The 22,697-nt window shown below is 43.1% G+C and overlaps 2 protein-coding genes across 4 annotated transcripts in view; both read right to left on the bottom strand.

Moving 5' to 3' along the window:
- serf2 (small EDRK-rich factor 2) overlaps positions 1-11,491 on the bottom strand; it is a 28,366-nt gene extending 16,875 nt beyond the window's left edge. For 2 of the 3 annotated variants that reach the window (XR_004416819.1, XM_033050228.1), the window contains exons 1-3: positions 11,141-11,303; positions 3,140-3,245; positions 2,290-2,422 (exon numbers count right to left, since the gene is read on the bottom strand). Coding sequence is in view for 2 of the 3 variants with exons in the window: in XM_033050228.1 (XP_032906119.1) it covers positions 2,332-2,422; positions 3,140-3,245; positions 11,141-11,147 (204 nt within the window). In the remaining variant the exon portion in view is untranslated. Of the gene's footprint in view, positions 1-471; positions 2,423-3,139; positions 3,246-11,140 lie in introns of those variants that run through there. The other variant, XM_033050227.1, reaches the window with a different exon arrangement.
- A 3,928-nt stretch (positions 11,492-15,419) lies between these two features.
- The window catches only part of LOC116991480 (peptidyl-prolyl cis-trans isomerase FKBP8-like), a 67,642-nt gene continuing 60,364 nt past the window's right edge, over positions 15,420-22,697 (bottom strand). The window contains exons 6-8 of the mRNA XM_033050109.1: positions 19,552-19,629; positions 16,044-16,181; positions 15,420-15,955 (exon numbers count right to left, since the gene is read on the bottom strand). Coding sequence (XP_032906000.1) covers positions 15,869-15,955; positions 16,044-16,181; positions 19,552-19,629 — 303 coding nt within the window. The 3' untranslated portion in view covers positions 15,420-15,868. The remainder of the gene's footprint in view (positions 15,956-16,043; positions 16,182-19,551; positions 19,630-22,697) is intronic.

Genomic DNA, 22,697 nt, shown 5'->3' with positions numbered 1-22,697 from the left:
GAGTTGGCAAGTAGTCACCTAACAAATGTTTCCAGCTTTTCTTCTGTGGTGTTGACATGAGTCTCTGGAACCTGCTGAAGATTTTGCCAATCCAGATGTGTGGTTCATTTTAACCAGAGAACAGTCGTGGCTTCTTGATCTTTACGTCGCCCGTGCTTCAGCTCCATGTTTGCAGCTCTGCGACAGACTGCCAGTATCAGCTCTTCCTGTTACAGAATTAAATGTCTTACCATGCCATTCTATGAGCCATGTCTAGTAATGCGTTGAAGATCATTTGTCTAGCTGTTCATTAACGGTCACCAAACATACAATACTCGCCAAATTCTCTGCATTTCAAAGGTGTGAATAGGATGCTGTACACAACAAAGAGTTTTAGACAGTTAACAAGACCACTAGCCAATTCTAGCAGGCTGTTAGTCTGAACATGTAAGGTTCTGGCACAAATATCTTCAATTAAAGTCAGAAAATGCATACAGTATACAAAAAAGATTTTAATATACACTTATAAATGAGCAACGTTAGTCAGGTGACAAAAGATCAGTGCAGCAAGGAAATTACTAACTGAAAACCCAGATATTCTGGCTCGCTCGTTCCATCCCCCCAAAATTCAGCGAGTGTCCTGACAGTTGACCACAAGCTTTTTTTCAACCTGGTCAAAAGATGAACGCTTGATTAAAATGCAATATTTACATTCTGTCTTAAGATGTGCTTCATTCTTCAGCCCAAACATATTTGCTCGTTCTATAGCAAGAATTACGAGCATTAACCTCACTCATTAATTTTGTCAATAACTACATAGGAACACATTTTAGACAATTAGTCCAAGGAGATTGAAGAAAATAACAACCCACATCACTTTCCTGACCCAGGAAGCTATATATTTTTTTTGTGTTACCTTTCATGGACCTTATTGAACCGATGGAACAAATGCACAGAAGAAAAAAAAAATAATTGGTCATGTCCTTCAAGATTATCTTTTATAGTAATATATACAGGGCATTATAGCAGAGATACTAATGATAATCAACTGAATAAATCAAACAGATTTTGTGCTGATGTTGAGGAAAGGGGCTTGCGGTTAAATCGGCAAACTTGGCTGCAGTTGAACCTAAAATCCACAACATGTGGTAGAAATCTAATTAAATTCAACTTACTGCCAAGCTTTGACTATCATAGATCACGTGCATCACAACAGCAGGCAAAAATTGAAGCGTGATAGTTATTACTTTATAAAAATTAGTCAATCCACCCAAGTTTGTCCATTAAGATATTTATTCTGCTTTAATCAATGTTTTTTTTTTAAGTGCAATGGGTCCAAATTGATCAATAAGCCATTTCCAAAGTACTTATCCTAACCATAGTTCAGATCAGTGAGATGTCATCTGACTGGGTGACGCTTCGAGAGGTCTTCCAGGCTTCGAGAGGTCTTCTCACGTCTTAAATGTCACATTACACCAGATAATAAATCGGGCAGATCACTCCAAATAATGACAACATGTGCACGTTCCTACTGAAGAAATGAATTGCAAAATGTGGCAAGAGCCCACATTAAATACCCAATGCAAAGGGAGATTTAGATGGAAGGCAAATCTCTCATTTCCAACACTTTTACCCACTTTCCCATCTCCAATTCCACTCACTGACACTTCAAGATAGTTCTACTCTGCCGAAAAAAGATTGGAATTCTGAGCAAGGCATAGAACATTTCACTCTTTGCACCAGCTAACAGATGAGCATGCAGCCCTCATGTTTATACCAGGTCAGTGGCAAATCCTTAAAAAAACATAAATGGATTTTTCATAATACCCACCACTAGAAAACCTGAAACTTGATGAATGTTGAGAACTGGTTTCCTTCTGTTTTTGGCTCACTCACTGAAGGGAGGATAAAGATGCTTCAAGAGTGGCAAAGCTTTAAAGACAACTTAAAGTCAAGCAGCTAAACCCAGCTTTGTCAACTTAAATGCTGTCTTTATTGAAACAGAATTTAGAGGGGTAGCATTGATACAAAAATACAAGGCTGGTCACATAAATCCAAATGCAAGCACCTTTTCTGTTTATATTGGAATAGCCCTAGTGAATTATGCTCATGAAGAAAAAGCTCCTCTTTAGCATACAGTCTAACACTGCATCAGTAACAACCCTCCAATCCAGACGTCTCCCTTCATCATTAAACATGGCATAATCCAATAGGAAAGATACAACAATGCAATTTTCTGAAGTACCGGAACCCAATGTATTAACGATGTTCAGTATTCAAAGACAAAGTCGCGTTGCTTGTTAGACGCACCCATCCAGGACAGTTGGGCAGGGAATCAGAGGAGCGCGCGGGTTAGTTCGAAGTACCCGCTTGAGCTCCATCAGCATTTCCATCATCTCCATCTCCATTTCCTTTTTGCTTTTGCTGCATTATTTGGGCATCCCTGCAAGAATACAAATTGTAAGCAACCACAATCACAATATTCTTCAAATACATTGAGAATATGTTATGGCAATCTTTTAGAGCAACTGCAACTTTACAGATCAAGGCAGTAAATATAAACAATTTCTCAACAAAATAGTCCAATGTCGAGAGTAGGCTCGTTCTGGAGGTACAGAATTTTGATTTACCCCAATCAAGTCATTTTAGATAAACCATTATTAAAAGCATAAGATATTTGATAAAGAAAGCTGTAGATACTATTCAGTGATTATGCACGTTTCAGTTGCCACTTCAACATGCTCCTTGTGATGTCCAATACAAACTTTGTAATTTCCTGTAATGTTATTTAATATAACTTATTTAATATAAAGTTATTTAATATAATGCTTTGGATTCATACTTAAAGACTTCAAGGTCAGTTTATTGTCACCTGTACTAAGTATTAAGCAGGCAGAAACCAGCAAACCTGCTATGTATTTCCAGTATTAATTGCTTTATTCTCTAATGGACAGCCAACTCACTAACGGAGCCAGAAACTCCATTCTTCCCTCTATATCCATCAGAAGCTTGACTGAAATATTTATCAAATTGTTTTTTGTTTTTTTTTAACCAGGGACAGTGCATATTGATAAACATTTACGTGTAAATATGCAAGATTATAGCCAGTAGCTAATTTCCATCTTTAGTCCCTTAATTCAGCTAATATTGTACGGTTTACCTCTCTTTTCTGGCTGCAGCAGATAAACCATCGTCCTTTCGTTTCTTCTTACCATCATTTGATTTTTTAGCATTTTTCTGACGAGCAAGTTCTCGTTGATTACCACCTGAAAGGGGGGGAAAAAACGCCCTTGGTGACTGTCTTAGTTTGATGACCTTTGGTATCACAACAGCATTTCATCAAAAACAGTGGTTGCGCATTTTAAAAAGCTTCTGCAAAGGGAAGGAAGAAAACATTGAAACATTGCTTCCCCAGCTGTTATTATCTAATACATATATTTAAAACTTAAATCTTATTAATTGTGCACAGAAATTAATACATAGGCTATGTGGACAAAAATCCCACATTATACGTTGATCTTATCCCCATAACGATATTTTTTTTTCATGCAATTCAAAACATTGCAATAGTAACTCTAATCCATTTTAGAAGTACAGTCTACCCTCATTATTATGAATCTATTTATAATGGTTTTTGGTTATAGCTGACAAAATCGGTTGTAACCAATGCGACTGTTCATATCGGGGACAAAGGACTGGATTTGTTGTATCACGGAGGGACCATTAGGTGGTTGGAGCAAATGCATTTTCATTAATGTTCAGTATAGATTCTACACTGTGTGTCTTGTTTCATGTATGTTTATTGGTTGATTTTCCAGTACTCTACATATTTACCTCACCTTACTCGGTTATACGGGCAATTGGCTACAACAGACACCATACCCCCCCCCCCCCCCTTATGGTCTATTATAACATGGGTTATCCGTATTAAACCATGTTTTTCATATACAGAGAGGTTTGATGAGATAGAGATTAAGAGGTTTTGATATAAAGATATTTTGATGAGATAGAAATTAAGAGGTTTTTGATATAAAGAGATGTTGCCTATACAGAGATTGAGAGGCTCTGAGAGGGATCGGGATGTCCTTGTACACAAATTACAGCCCGCACTCAGCAACTTACAATAGCTGATTAATGTTTCAGCCTGTCTCTGGGATGTGGGAGGGAGCTGGAGCTTTTGGGGGGGAACCCCCACATAATCACAGAGAGAATGTGCAATGTTGCACGTTTTATTTACTTTCCTAATTACATCTGCATTTGTGTACAAGGACACCCAGATCCCTCTCAGAGCCTCTCAATCTCTCAGTATATGCAGCCCCTCTTTATATCAAAAACATCTGAATCTCTATCTGATCAAAATATTTCAACCTCTCTGTATATATAAAAAAACATGGTTTAATACAGATAACCCTTGTTAGAATGTTGCCAGGACTAGAGGGTGTGAGCTATAGGGAGAGGTTGAGTAGGCTGGGACACTATCCCTTAGTGCGCAGGAGGACGAGGGGTAATCTTATAGAGGTGTATAAAATCATGAGAGGAATAGATGGGGTAGATGCACAGTGTAGGTGAATCGAGAGCCAGAGGACATAGGTTTAAGAGAAAAAGATTTAATAAGAATCTGAGGGGTAACTTTTTCACACAAAGGGTGGTGGGTGTATGGAACAAACTTCCAGAGTAGGAAGTTGAGGCTGGGACCATTCCAACTTAAAAAAAAAAGTTAGACTGCTACATGGATAGGACAGGTTGGAGGGATATGGACCAAACACAGGCAGGTGGGACTAGTGTAGCTGGGACATGTTGGCCGTTATAGGCAAGTTGGGCAGAGGGGCCTGTTTCCACACTGTATCAATCTATGATTCTATATGCATCTAAAATACCCTCTTCCCCTTTTAGGCCTATTTAAGTGCTCCTTGCATTGACAGTGTGGCATTAATGTGGCATTTGTAATTGAGATAAGCTGCATGCAATCATAGTCGAAAAGGCAATTATAGAACTGAAAAATGGCTGGAAGTGAAATAGCTAGCAGTGAAAGCTTTGTATGAACTATAGACATTTTATAGAACATAATACATCACTTTCAGTGCTTCCAAGCACCCCAAAAGGTCAACAATTCACTTATGAATTTGGAAACCTAGTGTACATTTAGTTTCAAATAAATAATGGCCCAGTATTAAATCAACTGTCATGTGTCACACTGAAACCAATTTAGTCATATTTTCTGGTTGCAAATATAAACAAGCCTATTCCTAAATTAATTTGATTGTTAATAATTGAAAATGAAACTCATTTATATCCAAGAACAGAGGGGCTCAGAATCCTTTCAAAACGAGGTTCAATTATGTTATTAAGTTATTTTCCACAGTCCGGGGGGCTTCAAATAAAACACAGACTAAAACTGACTTGCCAAAAGACATTAATATGCGTTGATCCAGCTGTTTCGAACTGCAAGTCCTGTTATCAAATAGCAAATAAAATAATATCTCAGCACAAGACTGGATCATCAGGTAGTAGCTGAGAGATAAAGTGGAATGTCAGCTACTGCATAGCACCACCTCCATCAACAACAGTAGCTTATTCAAGAATTTGGCAGAGGTGCAGATTCACATTCATGAACAAAATTAACTAGCTAAAAAGTGTTGTCCTACAGTAATTAACATTCTGCTATTCATATTTTCACAAGAGTACTGTCCATTTGGTGTGATTTCACTACTTTTAAATCTAATTATACATAAATACACTGTATCCCAGTACTGATTGCCTTACGATTAGCAGGGCACAATACCACAATTGCTAAAGTAATTCCTACACTAGTAACTGTTACATGCTGGAGATGCGAAAGATGCTCTTTGGCACTAGATCATTAATTTGCATTTTTATAACATTTCTATAGAAGGAAGGCTTAGGACAATCTTATTCAGTACCAACAATCTAACTGTAATTGAGTGTTATTGCAAACACCATTAACAATATAAAGAAAATTAACAAATATGAAGTGTACAACTGCATTGAGTGATTCATCAAATCTTGAGTGACGCAAAATTCAAATCTTGTAACTGCAGTAAAGGACGGGTCTGACATTTGTAGATCATTACATATAATAATTACAGCAACAAATAATCCAATTACTAACAGATCATAAAAAAATGACAGATGCCAGTGGCTAAAAATTATGTCATGCTCCAATTTATCCTTGGACATAAGGGCTCAAGCATTGACTAAATAAACTGGCCAAACAAAGTCCACGTTTCAAATGTAAATTGAAGACAACATTTAGATGTACAGTCACGTAATAGATTGAGAATAATTTTTAGCCAGATTTATATTCTACTATATCTGAGTAACTAATCAGAGGGATTACAATGATAAGGGTTTCAATATTTCTTTATCAACAACCTCAAGAGATAGAGCAATTTCAACGTGATTGAGGTGGGGTGGGGGAAAAGAGTCAGTAATTGCCTCCTCCAGAGAGCTATGAAGATTGAGGTAATTGTAGCTTGCACAATGGAGCTCGATAGGTTTGTCAGACATCTGGTAAAGCAACTGAAGGGGAATAGGGAGATTAACTCCTTCTCATAAGTCAATGCCTTATGACCCAAAACAGAACAATGAAATTCTTACTTGCAGTAGCTCAACAGATAATGAGAGCATAGTACGCTGTAAACAACGTAAACAAAAAAGTTCAGATTAAAACAAATATTTAGACAGGTACATGGATAGGATTAGAGGGATAAGGGCTAAATGCAGGCAGGTCTAGTTTAGTTATTGGCTTGAGTACTGAGGTACAGTGAAAAACTTTTATTGAGTGTTAACCAGTCAGCAAAAAGACTATATTTGATTACAATCGAGCTATCCACATTGCACAGATACAGGATTAAGGGAATAACGTTTAGTGCATGACAAAGTTAGATTAAAGATAGACTGAGGGTCTCCAACGATGTAGATGGGAGGTCAGGACCGTTCTCCAGTGATATGATGGTTCAGTTGCCTGATAACAGCTGGGAAGAAACGGTCTCTGAATCTGGAGATGATCCCAGGAATATGATGATCCCACAGATGAGCACCAGGCGTTAATCTCAAACACCATTACTGATTTCATCACTTCTGGCTGCACTGCCTGCCTTCCACAGCCTCCAACCTGATCGTTTCCCAACCCCGCACAGCCTGTTCTTGCCTTCTCCCCAAAATCTACAAACACAATTGCCCTGGCAGACCCATTTTTTCTGCCTGCTCCTGTCCCACGGAAATGTTTTCCATATACCTCGACTATCCTATCCCCCCCCTGGTCCAATCTCTCCCGACCTATGTCCAAGATACCTCACATGCCCTTCGTCGCTTTAATGGCTTCCATTTTCCGAGTTCCCACTCCCTCATCTTTACTATAGACATTCAGTCACTCTACACCTCCAAACCCTACCAGGAAGGCCTTAAAGCCCTCAGTTTCTTCCTTGACTGCGGAATCATACAATTTCCCTCTACTAACACTCTACTCCACATCACCCTCAACAACTTCTGCTTTGACTCCTCCCACTTCCTCCAAGTCCAAAGCGTAGTTATGGGCACTTGCATGGACACCATCTATGCCTGCCTCTTTGTAGGGTACGTTGAATAATCCCTGTTCCAGGCGTACACTGGCCCTTTTCCCGAACTCTATCTCTGTTACATTAATGACTGTATCGGTGCTACCTCCTGCCCCCGTGCAGAACTCATGGACTTCATCAACTTCACCACCAATTTTCATCCTGCACTCAAATTTACCTGGACCATCTCCGACACCATCCTCCCTTTCTTGATCTCACTGTCTCCATCACAAGAAATAGACTAGTGACTGACATCTATTACAAACTCACTGACTCCCACAACTATCTTGACTACACTTCTACCCATCCTGGTTCCTGCAAAGACTCTATCCCCTACTCCCAATTCCTTTGTCTACGACGCAACTGCGCCCAAGATGAAGTGTTCCATACTAGAACATTCGAGATGTCCTCATTCTTTAGGGAACGGGGGTTGCCCTCTCCCATCATAAATGAGGCCCTCACTCGTGTCTCCTCGGTATCCCGCAGCTCCACCCTTGCTCTCCCTCCCCCTAGTCGCAACAGAGACAGAGCCCCCCTAGTCCTTACTTTCCATCCCATCAGCTGTCGGATACAACACAAAATCTTCTGAAATTTCCGCCACTTCCAATGGGATCCCACCACTGGCCACATTTTCCCATCGCCACCCCTTTCCGCCTTCTGCAGAGACTGCTCCCTCCGCAACTCCCTGGTTAACTCATCCCTTCCCACCACCTCCCCAGGTATCTTCCCCTTCAACCGCAGGGCGATCTTTTCGCTGAACACCTTCGCTCCGGCGTGAACCAACCTGATCTCCCGGTTCCTGGACACTTTAATTCTCCTTCCCATTCCCACACAGACCTTTCTGTCCTCGGTCTCCTCCATTGTCAGAGTGAGGCTAAACACAAATTGGAGGAACAGTGTCTCATATTTCACTTGGGCAGCTTACAGCCCAGTGGTACGAATATTGATTTCTCTCACTTCACATAGCCCCGGCATTCCCCCTCACTCTATTCCTCCCCTACCCAAGTCGAACTAGCTTCTCATTTTCACCCTACAAACAGCTTACAATGGCCTGAGGGTGGTGAATCTGTGGAATTCTTTGCCACAGAAGGCTGTGGAGGCCAAGTGAATGGATATTTTTAAGGCAGAGATAGACAGATTCTTGATTAGTACGAGTGTCAGGGGTTATGGGGAGAATGCAGGGGAATGGGGTTTTGAGGGAGCGATAGATCAGCGATGATTGAATGGCGGAGTAACTTGATGGGCTGAATAACCTAATTCTACTCCTATCAACAATGTGCATGTTTACACTTCTGTACCTCTTGCCCGATGGGAGAGGAGAGAAGAGGGAGTGAATGGGGGTGAGACTGGTCCTTGATTGTGCTGCTGGCCTGGCCGAGGCACCATGAAGTGAAGATGGCGTCTACCTGCTGCTAAACTCTTGACTCTAGTATCGGAAGGAACTGCAGATGCTGGTTTAAACCGAAGATAGACACAAAATGCTGGAGTAACTCAGCGGGACAGGCAGCATCTCTGCAGAGAATTTATGGATGACGTTTCAGGTCGAGACCCTCCTTCAGACTAGAAGTCAGGAGATATATAAGATGAAGTAAAAAGATAGAACAAATGAATGAAAGATATGCAAAAAAGTAAGGATGATAAAGGAAACAGGTAATTGTTATCTTGACTCGTGTTACTGCAAGTAAGAATTTCATGTGATAGGAGTAGAATTAGGCCATTCAGCCCATTAAGTCTACTCTGCTATTCAATCATGACTGATCTATCTCACCCTCCTAACCCCATTCTCCTGCCTTCACCCCATATTCTCCTGACACCCATACTAATCTAGATTCTATCCACCTCTGCAGTAAAAATATCTACTAACTTGGCCTCCACAGCCTTCTCTGGCAAATAATTTTACAGATTCACCACCCTCTGACTAAAGATTCACCGTTGTCCATCATTGTTCTATCTGGGACATATGACAATAAAATACTATTGACTAGGACCACTTCTTTAATCTCACCCTACTTCTCTAATCTGCCCCTACCCCATTAATCTGCCTCTACCCCTTTAATCTCCCCTGCCCCCTTTAATCTCCCCATACCCCTTTAATCTCCCCCTACCCCATTAATCTGCCTCTACCCCATTAATCTGCCCCTACCCCTTTAATCTGCCCCTACCCCTTTAATCTCCCCTGCCCCCATTAATCTCCCCCTACCCCATTAATCTCCCCCTACCCCTTTAATCTCTCCCTACCCCTTTAATCTCTCCCTACCCCATTAATCTCCCCCTACCCCATTAATCTCCCCCTACCCCATTAATCTCCCCCTACCCCATTAATCTCCCCCTACCCCATTAATCTGCCTCTACCCCATTAATCTGCCTCCACCCCATTAATCTCTCCCTACCCCATTAATCTGCCTCCACCCCATTAATCTCCCCCTACCCCTTTAATCTCCCCCTACCCCATTAATATCCCCTACCCCATTAATCTGCCTCTACCCCATTAATCTGCCTCCACCCCATTAATCTCTCCCTACCCCATTAATCTGCCTCCACCCCATTAATCTCCCCTACCCCTTTAATCTCCCCCTACCCCATTAATCTCCCCCTACCCCATTAATCTCCCCCTACCCCATTAATCTGCCTCTACCCCATTAATCTGCCTCCACCCCATTAATCTCTCCCTACCCCATTAATCTGCCTCCACCCCAATAATCTCGCCCAACCCCAATAATCTGCCTCCACCCCATTAATCTCCCCTACCCCATTAATCTCTACCCCATTAATCTGCCTCCACCCCATTAATCTCCCTACCCCATTAATCTCCCCCCACCCCATTAATCTCCCCCTACCCCTTTAATCTCCCCTACCCCATTAATCTCCCCCTACCCCATTAATCTCCCCCTACCCCATTAATCTCCCCCTACCCCATTAATCTGCCTCCACCCCATTAATCTCCCCCTACCCCATTAATCTCCCCCTACCCCATTAATCTCCCCCTACCCCATTAATCTCCCCCTACCCCTTTAATCTCCCCCTACCCCATTAATCTGCCTCTACCCCTTTAATCTCCCCCTACCCCATTAATCTCCCCCTACCCCATTAATCTCCCCCTACCCCTTTAATCTCTCCCTACCCCATTAATCTGCCTCTACCCCTTTAATCTCCCCCTACCCCATTAATCTCTCCCTACCCCATTAATCTGCCTCTACCCCATTAATCTGCCTCTACCCCTTTAATCTCCCCCTACCCCATTAATCTGCCTCTACCCCTTTAATCTCCCCCGACCCCTTTAAGACCCCTCCCCTTTAAGGGCGCCTGGTTTGGGCCGACTTTTATCCCGCGGTGTTTACGTGGCAGGAGCAGGCGCCATGGCGGTGGTCGCCGTCAACCCGGCGGCTCTGGGTGAGGCCCGTCCCATCTCGGCCGCCTCCAAACCGAACCCTGTCGGGCCTCCCTCGTCCGGTGGTCTGGAGCCAGGGCCTCGCTGACCGGTGTTGGCGGGGGATCGGGGCCCGCATCGGTGTGTGTGTGGACCGTGGGGCCGGCCTCACGTCTAACCCACCCCACCCCCCACCCCCTCTCAGGCGGAGACTCACGGGTCATGGTTTAGCTGCGTCGCTGCTCCTCCTCCCGCCCCCGCCGCCGCCGCCGCCTCACGGACCGACCGTCCGCCCGCTCTTCCCTCCGCCTCCGCTGCCGCTGTTGTTGTTGTTGTTGTTGTCGTTCCCCGCCGCCGCCGCCGCCGCCGTCCACCCCTGCCGTCGCCTCACGGACCAACCACCCACCCGCCGCCGATGCTGCCCCCTAGCGCCCACCGCGGCCGCCGACGATGCTGCCCCCTACCGTGGATGCCGCTGCTGGGCCCTGACGGAATGGCGCCGCCATTCGGCCCTTCACCTCTGGTGCTAGCTCAGTTTGTGCTAGTTCAGGAATCCCGCCCCCTGGTGCCGTTGACCCGCCTTCACCACAGCGCCCGCCCCCGCCAGCCCCTCACGCCGTCCATTGGCTCTTTCCCCTGTCAATCACTGCACATCACGTGGGCCCTGACGGAATGGCGCCGCCACTCGGCCCCTCGCCTCTGTTGCTAGCTCAGTTTATGCTAGTTCAGGAATCTGCCCCCAACACGCATTTTATATTTAGTTTCGTTTAAAAGTTTAGTTTTGTTGTTTAGTTTCGATGTTTAGTTTCAATGTTTAGTTTAGATGTTTAGTTTAGATGTTTAGTTTAGATGTTTAGTTTCAATGTTTAGTTTTGTTGTTTAGTTTCGATGTTTAGTTTCAATGTTTAGTTTCAATGTTTAGTTTAGATGTTTAGTTTCAATGTTTAGTTTAGATGTTTAGTTTAATTTATTTTGGTTCTTTAGTTTGATGTTTATTTTATTTTTTGTTTAGTAATTTAAATTAGTTTAGTTTATTATTTTCACTGTACCTCAGCACACATGACAAGCTTTGGAGATTGTGTGCAAACGGGCCCTTCGTCCCCTCGCCTCTGCTGTTAGTTCAGTTTGTGTTAGTTCAGAAATCTGCTCCACCATGCATTTTGTGTCGAGTTTAGTTGTTTAGTTTGGTTTGGTTTAGTTTAATTGTTTCGTTCAGTTGTTGTGTGCTATTTATGATTGTCATGTGTGCTGAGGTACAGTGAAAAGCTTTTTTGTTGGTGAATTACTACAGCATGTTGTGTCTCTATTTGGTATAAACCAGCATCTGCAATTCTCCTTTAATTACATAAAGTACAGACTCTACAAGTCTGATAATCCAATACCTTTGGAACTTTCACATCCACTCCTCAGGATTATTGGCTGGTTTAAATTTTAGTTTAGCTTAATTCAAGGTCACGTGTATTGAGGTACAGTGAAAAGCTTTTTGTTGTTGTTGCGTGCTATCCAATCAGCATAAATACTGTACATTATTACAATCGAGTCGTCTACAGTGTGCAGATAAAGGATAATTCCATATTCCGCTTGGGGAGCCTGCATCCTGCGGGCATGAACATTGAATTCTCCCAATTTTGTTAGCCCTTGCTGTCTCCTCCCCTTCCTCAGCCCTCGGGCTGTCTCCTCCCATCCCCCAGCCCTCGGGCTCCTCCTCCTCCTTTTTCCTTCCTTCTCCCCGCCACCCCCTATCAGTCTGAAGAAGGGTTTCGGCCCGAAACGTTACCTATTTCCTTCGCTCCATAGATGCTGCTGCACCAGCTGAGTTTCTCCAGCATTTTTGTGTAAACGGAATAATGTTTAATGCAAGGTGAAGTCCAGCAAAGGCCGATTAAAGATAACCACCTGCTCGCACTTGGCCCATATCCCTCTAAATCCATCGTATCCAAGTACTTGTCCAAATATCTCTTAAACGTTGTGATAGAACTTTATTTAAAGTGCCAATGGATGCAATAGTTTGTGTCTCATCTTCAACGAGGCACAGCATAAAAAAGGCCCTTCGGCCCACCGAGTTTGTGCTGACCAGCAATCACCCATATACTAGTTCTATTCTACACAGTTCAAACTATAAAAACAAACATACAATATAGTGCAAAGACAAAAACATTGGCCCACAACTCTTCACATTGTATATTGATGATTTGGACGAGGCTTTGTAGCCAAGTTTGTGGATGATACGAAAATAGGTATAAGAGCAGGTAGTGTAGAGAAAACAGGGACTCTGGAGAATGACTTGGACAGGTTGGGAGAGTGGGCAGAGAAATGGCAGATGGAATATAGTGTAGCAAAGTGTGGAGTCATGCATTTTGGTAGTAGGAATAAAGGCTTAGATTATTTTCTAAATGGGGAAAGAATCCAGAAATCGGAGGTGCAAAGGGACTTGGGTGTGCTGGTGCAGGATTCCCAAATGTTAATCTGCAAGTCAAATCGGTAGTAAAGAAAGCAAACTCAATGCTAGCATTTATTTCAAAAGGGCTTGTATACAAAAACAGGTATGTAATGCAGAGGCTCTAGAAGGCGCTGGTAAGGCTGCATTTGGAATATTGTGAGCAATTTTGGGCACCATATCTGAGGAAGGATGTGCTGAATGGCCTGTTCTGAACTGTATCTCTAAAATCTAAGACTTTAAAAAAAAAAAGTAGATCTTGCAGGGACAATTATCACAGAAGCTAATTAACCTACAAAACCTGCACGATGTGGGAGGAAACCGGAGCACCCAGAGGAAACCCACGTGGTCACAGGGAGAACGTGCAACTCCGCACAAATATCACCCTTAGTCAGGATTGAACCGGCGTCTCTGGTGCTGTGAGGCAGCAACTCTACCACTGCGCCACCCATATAATTATGCTTGTAATGAAAATGTACAGTGCGCATTTACACAAATGAAATAGGTCTTCGACACTAATACTGAATGCAAACACACAAATTAGATAAGAGCGCATTTATTTTCCACTTTTTTAATGAATCCATCAATTATGTGTTAAAAATGTCCAGTGGAAGAAAGGTCCACAGGGTAACTGATTATCCACATATATTACTATAACTATATTTGCAGAGTGCCAATTATTGAATCGATTCGATCTCCTGTAGCTGAAAGCATGCGAAATAGCCGGAGAGAACAAGCATGAAATTCATGTATGCTTCCTTCATTCGCTTCCTCCACAACTCCCCACTGACTCCAAAATAAAATACTGTGCTGCAATTGCCCAAATTAATTGACATGAGAATTGTTTGTGTCGAGCAACACACTGACACCAACTCATGAAATTTGTTCATCGATTCTTACACCCTGAAAAAAGATATCCAGTCTACTGTACATCAGCAGAAGAGAACTCTCTGAAGTATCTTAACCAGGAGTCTTATTAATTGTAGAATAATTGAAAACATTCAAAGCAATGAAATGTGCTTGAAAATATATTCCCAAAAGCATAAAATTAAATTTTAGTTCAGTTTAGCGATACAGAACAGAAACAGGCCATTCGGCCCACCGAGTCTGCGCTGACCAGTGATGCCCGCACATTAACACTACCCTACACACACTTGGGACAATTTTACAATTATACCAAGTCAATTAACCTACAAACCTGTACGTCTTTGGAGTGTGGGAGGAAACCGAAGATCTTGGAGAAAACCCACGTGGTCACGGGGAGAACGTACAAACTCTGTACAGACAGCACCCGTAGTCAGGACCGAACCCGGATCTCTGGCGCTGTGAGGCAGCAACTCTATTGCTGCACGACCGTGCTGGCCTGGCATCTAATAATGTCTATTTAAATTGGCATGTATCTAGTGGAAGTCACTGCTCAATGACCAGCTATATATTTTTTAAGCATTTGTACAATTTGATTTGTCATATTTGCTACTGTGCGATGTTAGATATCCCATGTGTGCTTTCTGCACTCTAGGATGTTATTATGCTGGGAAGAATGCAGAGAAGATTTACAAGGATGTTGCCAGGACTTGAGGACCTGAACGATTGGGAAAGGTTGGGCAGAATAGGACTTTATTCCATGGAGCACAGGAGGCTGAGAGGTGATCTTACAGAGGTGTATAAGATCATGAGGGGAATAGAAAGGGTAAATGCACAGTCTCTTACTCAGAGTAGGGGAATCCAGAACCTGCGGACATGGGTTTAAATTGAGAGGGGAAAGATTTAATAGGAACCTTTTCACACAGAGGTTGGTGGGTATATGGAAGGAGGTAGTCGAGGCAGGGACTATAACACCATTTAAAATACATTTGGACAAATACATAAACAGTAACGGTTTGGAGGGATATGGGTCAATGCAGGTCGGAGATTCTTCATTAGTACAGGTATCGGGTTATGGTGAGAAGGCAGGAGAATGGGATTGAGAAAGAAGGATAGATCAGCCATGATTGAATGCAAAGTAGACTTGACTGGGCTGAATGGCCTAATTCTGCTCCTATAACATGAACTTATGAGGAAGGATTAATGTAGATGGGACATTTGGTCGGCATGGGCAAGTTGAGCCGAAGGGCCTGAATCCATGCTCTATGATTCTATAACTATGACTTCTCTGTGGTGTACAGCATTCTAATGAACAAGCTCTGTTTAACAGCATTGATTATTTTATAGTGAATTGCTTCGTTGCAGCTCTGATTCAACATTAGTTCCGTTTGGAAAGCAAAACACACAAATTCACCTCTGTATTGATTTTAGGTGCTGCTTAAAAAAAAATTCTATACTCTAATTGAGCAAAAAGCTATTTAATAATGTAGTTTCAATTCTCTCCTTACCCCACCTCTACCTCTTATTGTAATATATATCAAGATTGGAAAATTGTACATGTTGGTGTATCCCAGAGCAAACTCATCCAAATGAGACCCATCTTCTCCTCGGGTCATTGTGTGTCTGCGCCAGTCTGCTGTTTGTTTAGTCCTTTGCTGCCAACACAACTGTGGTCACCATGCATCCAATAACCACCATCGCTGACCCGAACAGCCACTTCCACGGGACCGCCTGAAACACAATGTGGAGTTTAGTGGCAGGAAGCAAGCTTATTTCAGAATGCTCTGCTTATTTTGGGTTAAAAAGACAGACTGTCTACCGAAGCAGATTCTTGTGCAGCTGGAGGATGTGTCAAGGGCTGTGCTGAACCTTTCTGCCACCTACTGACGTTTTCCTTCAGGGCGTGCGTATGGCCAGCCCGCTTCTTAACCAGTTTGGAAAGCTCTGCATGAATGGCCTGGTTTAAAAAAAAAAAAAAAGATATCTATTATCACCGGTTGAGTATTAGGCATAAAACCTAGATCATAGAACTTAGAATGTGGAACAGAACAGTACAAGAAAAGCCCCTGCAACCCACAATGTCTGTGCCGTACATGATGCCAAGACCATCTTGGCGGTTCAGTGGCACAGCGGGTAGAGTTGCTGCCTAACAGCACTAGTGACCCGGATTGCCAGCGACCTGCGTGGGTTTTCTCCGGGTGCTTCGGTTTCCTCCCACACTTCAAAGACGTATAGGTTTGTAGGTTAATTGGCTTGGTAAAATTGTAAATTGTCCCTAGTGTGTGTAGGATAGTGTTAATGTGCGGGGATCGCAGGTCGGCACAGGCTCAATGGGCCGACGGGCCTGTTTCCATGCTGTATCTCCAAACTAAACTAAACCATCTCTTATCTATCTACACATAATCCTTATTCCTCCAGTCTCTGCATCTCCATGTACCTGTCCAATTGTCTCTTAAATGCCACTATCGTATCACCAATCCCAGCAGTGTGTTTCAGGCATTCATTGACCCGCTGAGTTACTCCAGCACTTTGTGTCTATCTTCAGTATAAACCAACATCTTAGTACCTTCCTACACTTAATTTCCTGACCCATGTGCAGAAATTGAATTTTTAAAACCCCCACCAGGGGTCAGTCTTGACCTATAATTTTTGACACATATCCCAATCACTGATGTTAAAGTGAATGTGAAGAATGTTTTACAAGAATGTTTTTATGTGGCACCCTTATTTAGTTAGAGGATGGTGAATCTGTGGAATTCATTGCCACAGAAAGCTGTGGAGACCAAGTCAATGATACCGCGTGGAAACAGGCCCTTTGGACTACCGAGTCCTCGCTGACTAGCGATCACCCCGTACACTAGCACTATCCTACACACTCGGGACAATTTACAATTTTGTAGGTTGTATATTAATCAACCTGCACATCTTTGGAGTGTGGGAGGAAACCGGAGCACGTACAAACTCCATACAGACAGCATCCTTAGTTAGGATCGAACCCGGGTCTCTGGCGCGGTAAGGCAGCAACTCTACCGCTGCGCCACTGTGCTGCTCAAAAGAGGTACCTTCATTCCAACAAGTCATTAAACAGAGAGTTTGTCTTCCTTTACATATGAATATTCACTGTAGGTTTGGGCAACATTGTGACTAATATTTCATCCTTTGTCACATCAATAAAAGCAGATTATTTGGTCTTTATTGTGGGTTTGAGAGATCTTGCTATGTGTAATTCAGCTGCTGCATTTCCAATCTTAAAAGTGACTACGGTTCATTATTTATACAATGCATTGACAGGTCCTGACATGAAAAATGAATATTATAAAAGAAAGTTCATTCTCTGTATTCAACTGCTCGACTCATGCATGAAAACACTCTGACAACGAGGTGAATCATTCATTAGGCATCTGTTTACATCAATACATTTCACAGCGATGCTTCATGATCTTGACATTTGCTGTTAATTCTCTTGATGTAAACCTACACCATCCTAACTATGGGTACTATACGTTTTGACTGCGTGGGTATCCTCCAGGTGCTCCGGTTTCCAACCACGCTTAAGTGATGTACAGGTTTGTAGGTTAATTGACCCTCGTGTATGTGTGTGTGTGTGTGTAGGACAGAACTAGTGTACAGGTGAAACCCATGCGGTCTCCTGGAGAATGAACAAACTCCATACAGACAGCACCCGTAGTCGGGATCGAACCCAGGTCTCAGGCACTGAGAGGCAGCAACTCTACCGCTGTGCCACCGTGCCACTCTAAATATTGTCCGGCAATAAACTGCTCCACACACTGCAAAATCTTCAACCATATCCAGTATCTTCTTCTTGCGTATGGCGTGCACAGCCTAAAGCTGTAGGACAACTTGTTCTATTTGAATTTACTTGATTGTGCACGCCAGGTTGATTGCATTCGTCGAAACAGGGCGGACCACGTGAAGGTTGCAATCTCCCACCCCACCATATCCAGTATGAATGTGGAGTAATGAGTTCCTGTTACACGTTCTGTTTTCATCAGTCTGCTTCAGTGAGGTGTATTTGTGGCAACAAGCTTGGATTATCTTGATTCACATTCACAGATGGCTGCCTGTATAAGCACAACCTGGTCTAGGAATGCTCTCGTTTAGTTCAGAGATACAGCACGGAAACATGCCCTTCGGCTCACTGAAGATAGACACAAAATGCTGGAGTAACTCAGCGGGGCAGACAGCATCTCTGGATGAGAAGGAATGGGTGACGTTTCGGGTCCAGACCCTTCTTTGGCCCACCGGGTCTGTACCGACCAGCAATCCCCACACACTAACAATATCCTACACACACACACACACACTCGGGGCACTTTACATTTATACCAAGTCAATTGATCTACAAACTACGTCTTTGGAATGTTGGAGGAAACCGAAGTTCACAGATCAGAAACCACGAGATCACAGGGAGAACGTGCAAACTCCGTACAGACAGCACCCGAAGACAAGATCGAACCCGGGTCTCCGGTGCTGTAAGGCAGCAACTCTACCGCTGCGCCACCATGCTGGCCTCGCTATTTAAGAGTGCCAGGCTGTTATGTAATTCAGAAGCACATCAGTGTATTTAGTTTGTTCACAGATTGCTTTATATTGCAGCATTGTGTATTTGTAGTTCCTGTGTGGGAAGGTAAGATATCTTTTGCAAGCTGCAAAGAACCTTTGGTACTCGAAAGGCCACAAAGGGAGGAGAGAGTATACTTCATAGAGTAATGTTATGGTACGGATTAGTTATTTAAGCTCAGATCGTTAAATGATGTTTGTTTCTTACTGTAGACACTGGAGGATTTGGGTCAGTGGAACACAACAAAGCCTGATTACCCAGAGTAATGAGAGCATTTATATAATTAAACCTCACTGCAAATATCCCTTTTGTATCGCTGCTCTGGCACTTCCTTTAGACTTTAGAGATACAGCGCGGATAAAGGTCCTTCGGCTGACCAGCGATCACCCCCATACATACCAGGGACAATTCACGATTTTTATACCAAAGCCAATTAACCTACAAACCTGTAGGTCTTTGGAGTGTGGGAGGAAACCGGAGCACCCGGAGAAAAGCCACGCGGTCACAGGGAGAACGTACAAACTCTGTTCAGACTGCACCTGTAGTCAGGATCGAACCCGGGTCTCTGACACTGCAGCAGAAACTCTACCGCTAATATATCCTGTACTATTAGTACACCCTGATTTCAGGCAATAATATTATTGCACACTGGCAAATGCCACCTTTAATCCTCTTTAAAAGGTACACACTGATTTCCTTGTGCATCTGTGTGAAGATTAAAAATGAGATTAAAGCATTTCTTTACCTTTGTGCTTGGTTCTAGTTTCAGCGCTCGCTTGAGTGTCTCTGCTGCTGCTTCATAGTCGCCCTGTTCTGATAACAACTGCAGTACAATCAAAAACAGAATAAATCACAAGGATGGAGACAAAAAATAAATAGAACAGCTTTTACTATTCTTTCATGACGGGAGGACTAGCAGTTTGTCTGGTTAAGCAGGTGTGGAAATTTAATTCAAATGAAATCATTTTTAAAAGCTTCACAGGACATCTTGAAGCACAATGATGTATCATTCAACACTGACTATAATCCAGGGTTAGCTAAAGGTCAGCGGCAGCTCCAGTTAGTCTGTGTTTCTCTCTGGTTCATTGCCTGTTCAAATTGTAAAGTAAATCCACGACAATCCTCTTTTCCCATCATCCAGCGCCCTGCAGCTCGAAGTTCTTATGATTATTTATGATTACTACAGAATCTGCTTAAAGAGCCAGGACATATTCAAGCTCTCACAAGCTGGAGGATCAGCACCTCATATTCAGCTTGGGTAGCTAACAACACAACAGTATGAACATTGAATTTTAGGTAAATAACCCTCCCTTTAATAATTTAAGTTTAAGAATAAGGGGTAGGCCATTTGGGACTGAGATGAGGAAAAACTTTTTCAGCCAAAGAGTTGTGAATCTGGAATTCTCTGCCACAGAAGGCAGTGGAGGCCAATTCACTGGATGCTTTCAAGAGAGCGTTAGATCTGAAGGAATCAAGGGATATGAGGAGAAAGCAGAAACGGGGCACTGATTTTAGATGATCAGCCATGATCATATTGAATAGCGATGCTGGCTCGAAGGGCCGAATGGCCTACTCCTGCACCTATTGTCTATGTTTCCTATGTACTTGAATGCACACCTTCAGGGTGACACGGTGGCTCAGTGGCAGAGTTGGGTTTAAGACCTGGGTTGAATCCTGGCTACAGGTGCTGCCTGTACAGAGTTTGTACATTCTCCCCTTGACCATGTGGGTTTTCTCCCAGATCTTCAGTTTCCGCCCATATTTCAAAAACACAGGTCTTATAGGTTAATTGGCTTGGTGTAAATGTAAAATTGTCGCTATCGTGTGTAGGATAGTGTTAATGTGTGGGGATCGCTGGTCGGTGCGGTCTCGGTGGGCCGAAGGGCCTGTTTCCGTGCTGTATCTCTAAACTAAATTAAGAGTAATACCGCATCTATGGAGCGCTTTTGGTATCAGACAGTAATGACTGCAGATCTGTAAATTATTAAAGACTGTCGATTCAGTTAGCTGGGCTTGAGGTGGGCATCTGTTTCTGATTAGCATTGAATAAAGGTACCCATCAAATACTAATCAATTTGCCAGAGTGCTCACAGAAGTCGGAGATAAGGAATCGGGAATGAGGGATAAAGCAGTTCAATAAACGGCAATTTGCCTCACAGCCATATGTCATTTTAAACTGATGTTCAGTGGCTGGAAATCCTCACGGCAACTGGCTCCAAGCAACGGAGAATTATCAACGGTTAATATGTAGGCTAATGTGCACTTTATGGAGCTTGAGCATCTGTCCTGTCTCATTTACGTTTGTACACGGGGCTTATTACAATGACCCAGTTGTGTCGTGCAAGGAGTTCAGACACATCTTTTTGTATAGGTGCGGCATGGTGGTCAAGACCCTTCATCAGACTTCGTGGTTGAAGCCAATGTTTGTTGTACTTTGTGGTACTTGAATGCACCTTCAGGGCAGCACAGTGGCGCAGCGATAGAGTTACTGCCTCACAGTGCCAGGGACCCGGGTCTGATCCTGATCACAGGTGCTGTCTGTACGGAGTTTTACCTTCTCCCTGTGACTGTGTGGGTTTTCATCAGGTGCTTTGGTTTCCTCCCACATTCCAGAGACATAAAGGTTTGTAGGTTAATTGGCTTTGATTAAATTGTCCCCAGTGTGTAGAATAGTGTTAATATACGGGGACCTCAGCAGTTGTTCCACTTTAGGATGATCAGATCCATTAGATATTTCCAACATTCACCACCTACTGGCCCATTGGTTAGTCCTTCTCCATTAAGTAAGTCATACTGCAGGTATTAGGAGTAGAATTGGGACATTTGGCCCATCAATTCTACTCCGCCACTCAATCATGGCTGATCTATCTCCCCCTCCTAACCCCATTCTCCTGCCTTCTCCCCATAACCCCTGACACCTGTACATTGATGGGTCTGCAACATTTTTTTTAATATCAGCACTACCTTAGTTAAGAAGTTGACTAGCCAGTCTGCTGCCTTTCAGCAAGGTCAACATTTTAAAAAAATCTTTCATTTTGCCTGCTCCCGAGAATGGTAGTGGCCATTCCCCAAGTAATACGTCTGATATCTTATCTCAAAATATAGGTGGCGCAGCAGTTGAGTTGCTACCTCACAGCGCCAGAGACCTGGGTTTGATCCTGACTATGGGTGCTGTCTGTATGGAGTTTGTACGTTCTCCGAGTGCTCCAGATTTCACCCCCCACCTCCAAATTCGTGCCGGTTTGCATGTTAATTGGCTTGGTAAAATTATATAAATGACCCTGGGATAGGTTTAGGATAGTGTTAGTGTGTGGGATTGCTGGTCAGCGTGGATTTGGTGGGCCGTAAGGCTTGTTTCCGTGCTGTATCACTATACTAAACTAAAGCACCACCTCAGTTAAGAAGTTGTCTAATCAGTCTGCTTGCCTTTCAGAAAGGACACACCTATTTAAAAAAAAAAAAAAATCTTTCATCTTTCCTGCTCCTGAGAAAGTAATGGGAATATTCCCCATGCAATAGGTTTGATATCTTTTTCTGCTCTCGAGGAAGGGAATAAACACATTGAAAATTAATGGGTAGGAAGGAACTGCAGGTGCTGGTTTAAACCAAAGATCAACACAAAAAGTTGGAGGAACTCAACGGATCTGACAGCATCTCTGGAAGAAAGGAATGTTCCTTTTCTCCAGAGATGCTGTCTGACCCGCTGAGTTAATCCAACTTGTGTTTATCTAAAATTAATGGGTTAGAATGTGTTGGAAGGCACTGCAGATTACTGGTTTACACCGAAGATAGACACAATGACAAATAAAGGATTCAATTCAATTCAATTCAAAAATGCTGGAGTAACTCAGCGGGACAGGCAGCGTCTTTGGATAGAAGGGATGGGTGCCG

Source organism: Amblyraja radiata, chromosome 34 (genome assembly GCF_010909765.2).
Source record: "Amblyraja radiata isolate CabotCenter1 chromosome 34, sAmbRad1.1.pri, whole genome shotgun sequence".
Taxonomy (NCBI): Eukaryota; Metazoa; Chordata; class Chondrichthyes; order Rajiformes; family Rajidae; genus Amblyraja; species Amblyraja radiata.
Note: the sequence above shows the minus strand (reverse complement) of the source record. Positions and strands in the feature narration are given on the sequence as shown.